This window comes from Dermacentor andersoni, chromosome 1 (assembly GCF_023375885.2).
Source record: "Dermacentor andersoni chromosome 1, qqDerAnde1_hic_scaffold, whole genome shotgun sequence".
Lineage (NCBI taxonomy): Eukaryota > Metazoa > Arthropoda > Arachnida > Ixodida > Ixodidae > Dermacentor > Dermacentor andersoni.
In genome coordinates this window covers 297,642,123-297,656,978 of record NC_092814.1, presented here as the reverse complement: position 1 = coordinate 297,656,978, position 14,856 = coordinate 297,642,123, and the positions used below count along the sequence as shown (strand labels likewise).

General features: G+C 43.0%; 1 protein-coding gene across 1 annotated transcript; it reads left to right on the top strand.

The window, feature by feature from the left end:
• Positions 1-10,196: 10,196 nt before the first annotated feature.
• On the top strand, positions 10,197-14,648 carry Dbp73D (putative ATP-dependent RNA helicase Dbp73D). Its single transcript, XM_050196800.3, has 2 exons — positions 10,197-10,333; positions 12,384-14,648. Exons 1-2 carry the CDS (start codon positions 10,308-10,310, stop codon positions 14,569-14,571), a joined length of 2,214 nt encoding a protein of 737 aa, XP_050052757.1. The 5' UTR covers positions 10,197-10,307; the 3' UTR covers positions 14,572-14,648.
• The last annotated feature ends 208 nt before the right edge of the window (positions 14,649-14,856 follow it).

Genomic DNA, 14,856 nt, shown 5'->3' with positions numbered 1-14,856 from the left:
CATAATTTTTTTATCTGAGCAGGCTCTAAAAAATTGAGAGTCCCTCCTCCGCCTCGTAAATTGCAAAAGCCACCCATCACTCTGCTTTCACAGGAGTGAGTGTAACTGTGGTTAACCAATTAAATTTTGATCTTTTCAACCAATTTTGAAAATAAAATCTGGTACAATAAGTTTACGTTGTTATAATAATAATAATACTTTATTGATGACTTGAGAATCATACAGTGGAAGAATCGGGCCTGCCAAAGCCGCAGTGGGCTTGAACGGCAGTGCCTGGCAGACAGCGACAGAGCCATCAGTAACACGTTATTAGACAACAGTGAGAGAAAAAAAACACACACACATGACAGGCTTCCCATCACGCATTAATGTGTCTAAGAGCCTTTCTAAGACCATATTTCGTTTTCACATCTTGTATGCTTTGAGGAAGTAAATTAAACATTGCTGGGACATAATAGTTACGGAGTCTTCGACCATCTCTCGTCTTGCAGCGGGGTGTAACGTAAGGATTCTTTGGTCTCAGGGAACGAACAGGCACATAAGGAATTTTATACTGACTTATCCAAAAATGCTTTAAGATAACAGTTTCTAGCAGCAAAGAATTGAAATCAGGTAAAGACAAAGTTTTGAACACATCAGATTTGGGGGAGACATCATAAGCAACATGCTTCAGAATGCCACGAAGGACGGAGTTGACCCAGTTTACCAAATTTTGAGCGCCATGACCATATGTAGATATCCCATACCAGATTACACTGTACAGTGCTCACGGATTGAAATAGGACACGGAACATGTAGTACAACCCTACATATGTGCAAAGTACGCGAGAGCACAATGTCATGTCGCTAGGAATTTGGTCACCAGAGGTGATGAGGGCTCCGATGTAAGTGTACGCGCCAGAATTACGTCGATGTGACACGAACTGCAGCCGGTTGAAGCGAAAGTATGCGCATTACTTAGCCCTAAATTGATGCGTTTCATTCCGTGAGCACTGTAGCATAAGGCATGTACTACAAGCTTTCGGACAGACAATGGCATGTAAAATTTTATATTATACAAAACACAAGACACTGCGCGAAGTTTTTGACAAATGTATGCAAAATGAGAGTTCCAGGATAAATCACTGTCAAGAAAGACACCAAGGTATTTAATTGAACAAGCATATTGCACAGGGGCACACGAACAGGGATTGCAATGTGATGTGTGCAAATATAATGGAGACGATAGGGTAACTTGCTTGACAGGGTTGTGGAAACAGATTAGTTGAGTTTTGGACGCATTGATATGGACTACATTATTCTGAAACCAGTCCATCACTTTTGTTGTTGCCATTTGTAAAGAAGAGATGGCGTCAGTGTAACTTCGAGCGTGTGAAACAAGGACAGTGTCATCAGCATACTGATATAATTTGACGTTCACAACAGGCTCTAAAAACAGGTCCATACAGACCTTTCTTATATTTGTACGGCATTTTTCCCCACATACACGCCTACGTCGTGGCTGGCTGGACCCCGTCGTCGTTCTGTCAATAGATAAGCCAAGCCAACTCATAGAAAACGAAGGCGAAGGCAGCGCCACTTCTCTACTCACTACAAACGAAGGCCTGTTTGCACATTCTAAATTAGAAAAAGACTTGAGAGAAAGAAGTGTACTGCATTTTAATACTAATAAAAACACCAAAAACTGCGTACACTAATAGAAAATCACATGATAGGCCTCGTACATCTTCATGTTATTGCCGCTTGGGGAGCCAAAGGTCATTTTTCGCGACTTTTAGAGAAGAATTAAAAATACTATAAATCTATGTTTAATTAGAAAAACATGGCTCATTTTAGCCTCTATGATAGGCAATCTTTCCATCACCGTCTATAGATTCATGTTCTGAGCAGTTGTGTGTCCCTTTAATGCTTGCTTAGACTTTGAGCCCAATGTCTTTATTAACATAATTGGGATGCCATCGGGACCCGTTGACGTGCCACTACCCTCTTCTCTGCCCTTCCCACACTGTTTGTTCAAGTGGAGCCACTGCACTAACCGGTCCATCCTTGTCTGATGGAGTACATGCAAAGTATTGTTGTTTTTTAAATTTTCTGTCATGATTGTTCTTATATGTTCCATTGCGTCATCTCCTAGCCGAACGCCTTGAGCTGTAACTTGTATAAACCTCTGCTCTAGGCTAGTCTTACTACTCAAGGAGTTGAGATGTTCCCAAAACTTCTTAGCTGTTTTTCTGTCTTTTTTGTTTACTTCCGACAACCACTGGGTCCCCTTTCCTCTAATCTTTTCATTGATCAAATGGGATGCTTCCCTTCTACAGTTTAAGAAGTTATCTAAATTCTGTCTACATCAGCTTCTGCTTCACCCCTCTGCTTAGAATATGTGTGTTCCCTGGAGGCTTCCTGGCAATTCTCTACGACCTTGTTAACCTCTTCATCCCACTAGCTCTTGGGATTCTGTCTTCTTTTCCCTTTGGGCCTGACTCGTACCTTGCAAGCTCTAGCTCATATAGCCCTGTTAAATTTGCATATGTCCATTGTTTTAGTATCCTCACAAATTACTTCAATTTGTTGGGTTGCTATTTCCAGCTGCTTTCTTCAAGTAAAAAAATCCCATTTGGTTGTTCATCTTGCCTCCTTCCTACTTTCATTTCTCTTCCAAAACTCGGCTTGATACATTTGTGATCACTACCCAGACTTCTGGAGCCATATTCACCAGCTTAGCGCCATCTGTGTGACAAGGGAACACATAGACAGAAGAAAAAAAGCTGCAGTTTTGCCCGAAAGGTGAAGCACATCGATTGCGATAGCAAATTAGTGGACAGATATACAAAGTATAGTTGCTTTATCGGCCGTATAGACTTGTACACATAAGCATACTAATTAACAAGAAGCAAACATTATCACATCTCACTCGATGACCACGGAAACTCGCAGTCAAACCACTGAAGTGAGGAGGTGCAGCAGCAGCAGCGAGCGAATTGACCTTCGTGCTGCGTCTCGCATTAATGCGAACTAAGCCGTGAAAACAGCGTGCGGCAGACTTTGCCCTGCTGCAGATCACTTTCAAGATGGGGCTTGCATCACATGCAGTCACCACCCAAGTAGAACACCCCCCACCCACCTTCCCCCCTCTCCGGTGCCTTGCGAGTGCGAGATCAAGGCACCATCCTCAGCCCACCCTTGCACGCTTTCACTTGCACACACTGTGCACGCCATACAGAACATCACAGTGACATACGAACATCAAGACGACAGCGAACATACACCTGGAGTGTCCATATAATTGCTATCGCAATAATGGCATGCAAGGCCGTATGCAAAATGTTCAATTCAAAGGTGGTACGAAATACTCGCCATGCACCGCGCATACGAACAGTGCCTGAAGAGCGGGGTTCTCTCACCCTCTCCTTCATTCAGCATCCGAGGTATGCGGGCAACTTCGCCCAGCAGATTAACCTTCGGCGCTCTTGGCTGTTGGACGTGCAGGGCCACTTCCCATTGTGTGGCTAACGTTGCTCGGAAGAGCCTGTGTGGATCAGCAGACTTCCCAGGAGCTTTCACCCATAGTCTGCGACTGCCACCTTAGTGCCATAACCCCACCTTTATTGTATGTGTCTTTTGTATATAACAGGGAGTAAATCCCCTTTTAATTTGTACCATGGCTGAAGTCTTCTCTACGCCTTACCTGTGAGTCAGCGAACCTACCGCGGCACCCTTATGCATGCATTGCAGAGTGGGGACAAACTACGTGTCTCCTTAGACCTTGGCTAGGCGGTGCTAGGCATGTTAGCCCCAACCCCTACAGTAGACAAGGCATCACAATTAAATTCTAGGGCTTTACGTGCCGAAACCACAATCTCATTATTAGGCACACTATAGTGAGGGACTCTGGATTAATTATGATCACCTGGGGTTCTTCCATGTGCACCCAAAGTATGGTACACGGGTGTTTCTTGCATTCTGCCACCATATAAATGTAGTCGCGGCGGCCAGGATTTGATCCCGCAATATCACGCTTAGCAGCGTAATGCCATAGTTGCTAAGCCACCACAGCGGGTAAGGCATCACCTCAGGTCTTATGTTCAGACACTGGGCTAACACCTTTTTTTGTGTAGCGCACTTGACCTTTTGCAGGAGGTTCTCTGCTGAAGTCAGTGTCGAGCTCGAGAACCCAACCCTCCTCAGGTGGCATACCCGGTTATCAAAGCTATTCTGCGTTTGAGGTGGACACGGCTTATTAAGAAGAAGAGGTAAACGTAGGCAAAGTTCAGTGTTTTCCTTCTTTGCTGTCTTCAAGCAAGCAGAGTTAAACAGTAACAGTTCCTCTTTAACATGGGGCAAATACTTCCAACAGGCATGTCTGCTTCCAAAAATAATCTGTAGCTCTAGTAACTGTCCCATTATGAGGCAGCTTGTGAGTGAACTGCAGACCTTGTCCATTTTGCTGAAAGGCTGCTAAAACTTCATTGATCATAGCTTGGTCCACCTGAGTGCAAGTTACTTTAAAACAATATATTTTTTTAAATAGCCCATGTATCTAAAAACCCTTAGAACCCCACAGCCGCTGTCCCCTTTAAAGGTCCCCTTAACCAGGCCCCACAGCAAATTTGAGTTATATGCTGGAAGTTGTTATGTGCCTTCTAAAGAGTGTTCTACCACAATAATTTTTCAAATTGTTTCATTATTAGCAGAGATAGAAATGTTTGAAATGTTGTGAACCCATGATTTCAAAAGGGAAGCTTAACTGCCAACATAGACGCTCTCTTCACTTGCCTCGTCTAGCCTCTGCAAGCGAAATTCCTTCCCTGTGTTCTCCCATACCAGAGCTGGAGGATCGCACCACATCTTTTTTTCTTTTTTTTTTTCTCATGTTTTTGCTGCGCAGTGCGCACTTCTGGTGACGATCTTGCGCACAAGCTGTTGTGGTCTCCCGTTTCGCGCTGTGCACACAACACTTGCATTGTTGTCAGGCTACTTCTGAACTACACTGAAATGAATCTCTCAGTGCGCGCACATCTGGAGATACAGTCGAATGTCTTTATAATGAAGTGCTTGGGGCTTCCGAAATATTTGTTACACAGGTCACTTCCTTGTGAAGGTTGCGCACGACAAAGCTCACAACAGAACTGGGGCATAATTATTCCTTCGTTATACAGGTAATTTCATTGTAGACGCACTCGACTGTAGTTTTGTAATCTGTGCGCACCACTGCACAATGTGGGAACCGGCAGACGAAATGGAAGTACGTCCCTCTCTCTATCACACTGAGTAATACAAAGACTTGCAGACATTCTGGTTGTAGGTTTTATTATTTGTGCATTGTATATACTGCGCTTGTCTGCTTAAAATGGCCAAACCTGGTGAGGGGCCCTCTAAAAACTGCGTCAAATGCTTTGTCAACCTGGGAAGAAAAAAATATTAAGAGCACTGGAGCACTGCAGGATCCTATGCATATTCCTTGCCATTGCAGATAAATCTCCTTGTCAAATGTAATAAAGGTTGAATTAAGATAAGCTTCTAACAAGGTCAAGAAGTGGCAGACTCAATCGTAGTTGACATTAATGTAATGCCAAGCATTGTGTGACACGTTGCAGCACAAGACGGTTTCATGAAAAATGTATAGCTGCTGTGTAGTGAATGGTTATGTAGAGATTATAATAGGCTATAGTGCTTATATTTATAATAAGACAATGTTTGGAATGGCAAGATATAACATTGAAAGCAATCTGCAACCCATTGGCATATACCCAGTTGCCACAGTGGCGCATAATTTTAGACTGCGCTATCACTTGGATTGGCCCACGAGAACAGCAAGATGGGCTCGCCCGCCAGAAAGTGGATGGACTCGGAGAAGAACACTTCGCATTAAAAATGTAGACAGACATGCCTGTTGAATACTGAAATGCAACAGCCCTGAGTTCATCTATACAGGCCGTCATGGCTACAAATAATGTAGCATGTGGTACCTAATAATACAAATTTTCAATGTCAATGGAAAACACATATCTTATGCTCTACACTCTGTGTGAAAACTCGGCGACATCATTTGATTCCTTTTGTCGCACAGCACATTTAGCTTCTTTAACAAGTACTGGCTGATGCTCTGTTGCCAGGAGTCATGTTTGCTTACTAATGTCCTAAATGGTATTTCCAGCTTCTTTTATTTATTGGTATGCCTACGCTCGCCCAGTGGGCAGTGGGGTAAACGAACATTTATACACAAAAGATATACGTGTGATAAAATATTATGGTGGAAAACAGTATGAAACACTAGTACAGCTATACAGAAAACCTTATAACAAAAGTTTAGAGGCACAAATGCAAAATACTAGTCAAGTTCACACATGAACTGAACAAAAAGCATAAACGTTTCAACTCGTACATGATTTCGCAGACCTGTAAAAGAATTTGTTGCGACAAGCAACTTCAATGACGTCACAGGGATGATGAGTTCTAAGAGTTGTTAGTTCAGGAAAGAAATGAATTTTTGAAAGTAAGCGCATAAGATGACATTTCCTTTATCTGAAGCATGTGACTGAGGTGATGTGAGATTACACAGGTCACTTAATGTAGGCGTCTTTATTTAGGGCAATGAAACCTTCAAAATGAAATACATGAAAAAGTGTGATGCATTGCAAGGGCAGGCCAGCCGAGAGAATTTTTTAATGCAATGACACTGCTTCAAAATGTGCAGTTGCTTGTAATGAAACGTGCAGCCTGGTTTTGTATCGTCTCAAGAGGGTATGTAAGATTCTGTGTGTAAGTTCTAATATGACTGAGGTGTATTTCAGGATAGAACAAATAATCATTATGTACAGTATTTCTGTGGAGCATACTTTAAAAGCTTACTTCCTGTCTTAAAGACTACAGCCACCTATGCAGGAATTCCACATAAAACCACTTATGAAAGTTATGCCTAAATACTTAAATTTGATAGCTCCAGTAATAGCTGAATAGTTCCAAATAGTACTGTCCCTCAGATGGACTGCATTTGCATGAGAAAAATATATGTGTTTGCATTTGGCCACATTTAAAAGTATGTGACACTGAGCACATCAAACAGAAATTGCATCTAGGTCATCTTCCACTGCAAATAGGTCAGCATCATGAATTCCCCTGTAAAGGACTATTGTCACTTGTATATAAACTCACATTAGAAATTAAACTGGAGCCATCGCTATGAATATAAAGGAAGAGCAAAGGCCTGAGAACAGATCCTTTGGGTATGTCGGATGAGACAAACTTTAGTTGTCTCATCCATTATACAGTGAAATCTCATTGATACGATTCTGCATAATACAGTTTTCAGGATAACACGCTTTCCCTCTTTTCCCAGCCAACCTAGGAACAATAATATTTTTTCATACGGTTACTGCGATCACATTTTCACCTGAAATTCGATAATACCATTGCAGAAGTGGGGTTTACTGGTATTTCTAAAACTGATAGCTTTATATTCTAGTGTACTAGCCTCACTAACATTACAACGACCCACAAATGTGCTAAGCCCAAGCCACGTTGGAGAAAAAATGCTTGCGGTACACCGGTGACGGTAAAATGCTGCTGTGGCAGTGCGGCCACACTGACTGGTGGTGCGCAGCTGCCCAGTTGAGTGAGGAAACCGCGGCTTTTTTTGTAACTTCTAGAAGAACGTTTTTATGGATATTGAAAAAAAGAAAGGAAAGTCCAGCGCAAACTGACGAGCTATTTCAACGTTGCTGAGTAAAAGTGCATTAGCTGCGGTTTACGTGGCATCGAGTGATGCTGCTTTGCATAACATGTTATGTGGAGCAGTAGCACTCAACGTCTCACGAATTTTTCTTATTGAGTTTGTCACCTAGTACGCCTATTTTCATACTTTATTTTTTAGCTCGTTTTGGATAATATGCTTTTTGGATGATATATTTTATTTTCCGGTTCCCGTGAAGATCGTATCAGTGAGATTCTATTGTAGTTAGCTTTTTGAGAGCTTCAAATCAAATAATTGTACGTGGAGCAAGGAAAGAATATTTTCAGGAAAAGTGAGATAGGATAGCTTGAGTAATAAGAGAGTGTGACAAATTTTATGGAAGGCATTCTGAAAATCAATCAGCATACAATCAGCTTGCATGCCCTTATCAAATGACAGGTGTAGATCATGAGTAAAATCAGCTATACAAGTTGGTAACGCAAGAGTGGCCAGTTCTGAATTGGCTGGTAAACTACGAAAAGGCTATTGTTTGATTAAAAACGCTTGCGTACAGTATATGCTCTAATGTCTTGCAGGAAACACGTGTCGATGAGATAGGCCAATAATTTTAAACAAGTTCTCAGCTCCTTGTCTTATGAATTGCCACTACGTTGCCTATTTTCCAGGCCTCCAATAATGCAAAACTTTCAACGTGACCACATTCCCAGGTGCAACCATATGAAGCCAACAGATAATGAAGCCAAGAAAGGCATAGGGGAAATTATTTGGTTTTAATTGAAGTGTAGAAATTGCATATTAAAGGTAAGTGAAATTGGACGAAACACGACTTCCCGCCGATGGGAGCCAAACCCACAACCTCCGCATTACGCGCATACGTTGCACTAGCAACATCCTCTACAGCGGCAGCTATTCTCATGTCCACTTTCTTGGGTATTTATATATGTGTACAAGACGCAAGCCTGGGAGTGTTAGCCAGCACCACTGCTGGCTACCGTGGCGGATGTAGAACACCCTTTTGACCGATAGCGAACGTACATTAACTCTTTAGGAGCTGGCAGCTGACAAACTATCGCACGCTACCTGATGGCATCAAATCTGCTGGAGTCGTGGTCCTCATTATGTAATGAACAAAAAGAAGGGAAACTGAGGGGCCCGCTTTTTTTTTTGGCTACACCCATATGAAAGCCAACAGATGCTTCATATGGTTGTAGCTAACAAAAATCTGACCCCGCATTCCCAGGTGGTCACGTGGAAGCAGGACATTACAGTATTCTGGCACTCATTTGGTCACCTCCCATGCTTTTAACTGTTGCGAGGAACAATGTAGCAGGATAGCAGGCGTCTCAGCAAGCTGGAGTGATCATCAAAATGATGCATTGTCATAGGTGTTCTCTGGCATGGTTTCAATGTTCTATTATTATGTCACCACCTTCTGCACCACGACTCCACCACACAATAACATCCCGGGAAATGAAGCTTAAACTGGCTGCAGAAAATCTATTAGGTATATTAAGTTATTTAGGGTGCTAGTACGCTTCGTAGTACTTTTTAAATGGCTCCGAGGTCCCAGATCTTCATTTAACAAAGAAAATGAAGAGACTAAAATACCATGTTAGTGGCTGATTCTGCCATACAGACCCTGCTTGACGTGTTACTTGGAGTCGCTGCTTTTAGAGTAAAGCCTGAATGTCTTGGCAAATTTTAATGGACATGTTATCAGAGCAAAAATACTTGAGCTGCAAGCAAACTCCAGTGGTGAAGAGAAGGTACAGGTTTCAATTCTGCTGATCAGAAGCTGTGCTAGCTTCCACTATAAATTTTATTTTAGACCTCCTTTGGTTTCTTTAGGTCAATACTACATCTCTCCGTCATCTAGGCATAAAAGTTCAAGCACTCCAGTCAAGCAGACAGCACTGCCTGCACCTCAGAGCCGAATGCACGAGGAACATGCTGTTTGGCACAATTGGCAGCGCTCACGAGTTTTACTTGTACTTGTGTATTTTGATATATCCAGGATGTTTTTTTGTGAAATCAGTTAATTTCAATTGTTTTGAGAGCGTTTTAGTTCATAAATGCAGAAAGTTTTACACAACATGTTTAAATTTAACGCGCTAGGCACGCCGTAGCGTCCTGCTTGTGGCGTCGTCGCAGAAGCGTCCCCGGTTATCCCATTGTTTTGCTGTGCGGACGACACACTGCCCCATTTCAGTACACATAGAATTACTGTATATGCTCAAAGTATACCACCTAAGTACAGGATAGTAACTCTATAAAGTACACCATACCCAATCTAAAAACGTTGACCATACCCTGATGTGCCCTGGTGGTAAACCGTGCTTCAATCTCAAAGTCATGCAAACTTTATGTAATGTGTTGTGCATTATATAAGATACTGCATCAATAAAATTAGATTTTACACGATAATATTTGAGTGTAGCTTCTTTTACTGCGCCGCAAGCAAACGCCACTAGTCTAAAGATCGAAGTCAATCCGAAGCCTGTACAGGTTGGTTCCTTATTCTATGAGCGTGCGATGCACGTTGTTTTGGCGGATTTGCAACGTATGAGTACCTACAAAACTCTCTGCTTGTAAACATACCGGTGGTTCTACAAGCAACATGGAAAAACTATACGTTGTAAGCAGGTGAGTTGTACTGAATGGTATTCTACTGTGTTCTCAGCCTTAATATTAATTTGAAGCCAAGTGACTTAAGCGAGCATGTGCCATCTTGAAAACTTGAAGCCCCGTCACACTGCGCAACAAAATTGGTTAGCACTCCGCAAATAACACATTGTTGGTGGCACAGATCACCGAAGTAGAAGCGTTGCGGTCAGTGACCGTCTACTTCAAAGTGCTTAAATGCGCGCGAACACAGATTGCGTGTGAATGTGGACGATACAGGCGCTCACTAGCAACTGACGCGAGCACGTCCTTGTTGATAGAATAAAGACGTTAAAGGCAATCAAGGCTAGATGTAATGCATCGAGAGAACACAGGAAAGCTAAACAGATGCTTGTCATATGTCTGAATCTCGACTTGAATGAATAATCAATCGCTTTTGTAAAGGACTGTTCCTGACTTAAATAAGATGCATTGTAGTTTACTGTCGTGTAGCATGTATTAGAAGCTGTTGTTTAGGACCTAACAAAGCGTAGAAACATCTGTGCGCAATTTGCTTGCACCATAACAAACTGTATGTGCTGTAGGTGATATTGAATGAGAGCACTACATACCTTTACGCACCCCCGGCTGCCATGACACACTTGGTAGCTTCCACTCCACTGCATGGAGTCAGTAAGATGGAGTATAAGCTAGAACACAGCAGAGGCCATTTTTTTCTGGCCTGAGCCTTTCTGTCTCATGCGCTGCCCGTGCCTGGCGCCAGTGGTTTCAAACCTAGCCGGTACCCAGCTTGGGACCATCTCAGCCTGTCCCAGTTCAGCCCATTAGCCTTTGAGCCTAAAAAGCATGGACCAGTTCTGTACCAGGAAACTAGAGTGCAGGAACGACGAGACACAATGAAGATGATGCAAACAAGCGCTGTTTCGTTGCTGCACTCTAGTTTTCCGATAATGGGGGGGAGATACCATTAGGCCCAGCTGTCCATCCTAGTCCAGTTTTGGGTTGGTGGGAAGATACCAGCCACACAAATTATTTGCTCGACACTAATTTGTGAACTGTGCCACACTTTCACTGGATCAGAGGAACATGTAAAAAAAAGGAAGAAAAAAAATTGCATTCTCTGTTCATTATGCTGCCAGTGCATTAGTTTGACATGAACACCTGTAACAAATTAGCCAAGTAGTTGTACGGCAATATATGGCGAAAGTATAGGTGGCCACTCATGTACACATCACTAACCATTTCATCTCACTTCTGAATCTCGAAGAACAAGTGCAATGTGGAATGCTAGAGCCTAAGCCAATAAACCTGGTAGTATTATAAATTAAATTGTGCTGTCCTACTGGCTTTCTGAATTCGTTAATGCACTGCGACTAGAAGTTGTAGCTCCTATAAATATAAATTAGTGACACGCAAGGCTAATGCTCACATTCATCCGTATTGTCACATGGAACAAGCAATTTTTATTGCTTTATTCAGCTTCATTTTAATGCTGTCAACTTTTCAGCCTATAATGTAGGTATCCATGTTTCATATTACGAGTGAATTTGGGCTCTCCCTACTTTAGTTTCAACATGTAGGCTGTTAACCAAAGTGCATGCATGACGTAGACAATGCAGTTTATAATTTACGCCACCAAGTTGTTCTTCAAGTTGCTGCTAACATACACTATTCTGTGGAGTGTGCTGCTGTTGTGCCATGGCTTGCCTGCCCCAGCTTTCCCAGAGACTTAGAGACATCACTGACCTAAAATTCCGGTGTGTCAATTTTTATAGTCAGCAGTTTTCCGAAGTTACAAGAGTGCAGCCCAAGCCTGGCTGCACTTGCTTGCATGGGCTGGGCTGAGCTGGGCTCGGGCTTATAAGTAAACCTAAGCCTTTGCAGTGCTCTAGCATACGCGTCATCCTTTTACATGCGAACAGTGTGCAGTAAAGTTTCTGTAACGTTGAAAATATGTGTCAGTGCCATAGCAGTGCAGCTTCGTTACTTATGTAATGTAACACCACTTTACGTGTGCCGATGATATCCATGGGCATTATGTGTTTGTGTATTTCTACATTTCATCTTATAGATTCACCGACGACACTGAGTCAGCGAAGCAAAAGTTTGATCCGGACAAGCGACTACGGAAAATTTTAAGGAAAGCCAAACGGAAACAAGAGGAGGCTCGTAATTTGGCACAAGATGGGTGTCTGCAAACAGATTTGGCAGCCATTGCACTAGAAGGTAGTCAAAAGGATGGCAAGACATTGGAAATTGGTGACAACTGCCTTGCCCAGGATAACATTGTGGTGCCACTTGTTAAGAAAGCCAAGCTGGGGTCTCCGGTTGGTGATGCAGCTCCAGCTGTTGCGGAACCTTTGTCTGATGTATTGACATTGGAAACACCAGCAGTAAAGAAGAAAAGTCGAAGGAAGAAAAGCCAACAGCCTCGCATGCGACGTGACAGACGCAATGAAGGCTTGAGTGTTGCTGGTGACAATGGAGCCAACTACAATCTGCCAGCAGGAACAGAATCCACCGTAGATCATCAGCATACTGCATTGGATGATGAGTTAGATGGTGGTAAGGTTGAAGGCACAGGAGATGGTGACCACAAACCTGTTCAAGAGCCTGTTGATACCAGTCCTGGAGAATATTATCCGATTTTGGGTGATGTGCAGGTGAAAAGAACAGATGTTGTTCACCGAGTCCTACCAGAATGGTTATCCAATCCAGAGATGGTTGCATCAATTGTGAAGAAAGGCAAAAAGCCTGGTAGCAGGAAAGTAGAACACTTCAGCAGCAGCCTAAGTGCTGAGATGATGTCTGTGTTGGCTACAAACCACATACGGAAGCTATTTCCTGTTCAAGAAAAAGTAGTTCCGTGGTTGCTTTCGTCAGAGCAACGGCGTTCACACCTGCCGCCACGAGATATTTGTGTTTCTGCACCAACAGGTAGTGGCAAGACGCTTGCATATGTTATACCTATTATAGAAGACCTAAAAGTTCGTGTTGTACGTGCAGTTCGTGCTGTTGTTGTCCTTCCCGTAAAGGAGCTCGCAGCACAAGTCCATGCTGTATTCTTGCAGTATGTTGGTGCAACATCACTGAATGTGCAGTTGGTGACCGGGACGAAAACATTTGCCGAAGAACAGGGACTGCTTGTTCGCAAAGGTGCTAAGGGCTATGCAAGCTTAGTAGACATTGTAGTGGCTACTCCAGGACGTCTGCTTGACCACATACGCAAGACTCCTGGCTTTAACCTGCATCTGCTAAAGTTTTTTGTGCTTGATGAAGCTGACAGAGTTATTGAAGATGTGCAAACAACATTAATTCCCGAGGTAGAACAGGCTGTTTTCGGTACAGGCAAAATCAACTGCTGTTGTGGAGGGACTGTCCACGACCGGCTGTGCACGCACCCATTGACTGTTTGCTGTCTTCAGCATTGCCGAGAGCCTGTGCAAAAGCTGCTGTACTCGGCAACACTGACTCAGGATCCTGACAAACTGCAAAGCCTTATGCTTTTTCAGCCAAAACTCTTCACAGCCACTGCCACAATCAATGTGCCAGGTGATGAACACCGACAGAAAACTTTCGTTGGAAAGTATACTACACCACAGGGGCTTAGTGAGTTTTACTACCTCACTCATGATAGCACAAAGCCATTGGCTGTATGGGATCTTGTGGCAAACCATGGTTTCCGGGACACCCTTTGTTTTACTGCTTCTAAGGAGGATGCCCACAGGCTTAGCTTGGTGCTTAAAGAAATGGGTAATGTTCGTGCTGAAGAATTTTCTGCAAAACTGAGCACAGCAGAACGTGCACGAGTGCTGAGAAAGTTTGCTTCTGGAAAACTGGACATCTTAGTTTGCTCAAATGTTCTGGCCAGAGGTCTTGACGTGGCGAATGTACGGCATGTCATATGCTATGACCCTCCAAAATTTATTAAAACATATGTACACAGGGTGGGTAGGACTGCGCGTGCTGGCGTTCCAGGCACAGCCGTGACATTTCTGCGGCAAGGTCAATTACAAGCTTTCAAGGAAATGCTTTCATCAGCTGGGAAGACAGACATTCAGCCTCTCAATCTTAGTGACACTGATGGACTTGAACCACTTCAAAGCAAGTATCGGGATGCTCTAAAGGCTGTTGAAGCTATTGTGAAAAGTGAGCAGATTGGTCCAGACAGAAAGAAGAAGTACAACTTTGCTGCCAAGTCTGCAATACCAAATGAAAGACCTAATGTGAAAACAGCAAATGCTGGTTCCACTGTATAACTACTCTCTTCTCTGCAGCCTGTATATATGTCAAATAATCACTACGTAAGCAAAATAAATTGCCTGGTCTTTGTTGATGTTCATGTTCTGAAAACTGTGGCATTTTGGGCCAAATACGGCACACTGTGCACATGAAAAGCAAGTTACATCTGCCATTAAAAAGAATGCACAATAGCATTGTATGAAGTACTTTTCTGGCAAGGCCTTATAATGTTCTCAAAGGTAACAAACTCTGGTTTGACACATGACATGCAGCAAATATGAAACATGATATGAGCCAGGCTG

Excerpts from the sequence above, each read along its gene's own strand:
- Dbp73D (XM_050196800.3), top strand. The coding sequence starts at position 10,308 with ATGGAAAAACTATACGTTGTAAGCAG. Across the intron at positions 10,334-12,383 it reads AAACTATACGTTGTAAGCAG|ATTCACCGACGACACTGAGT; the intron begins GTGAGTTGTACT and ends TTCATCTTATAG.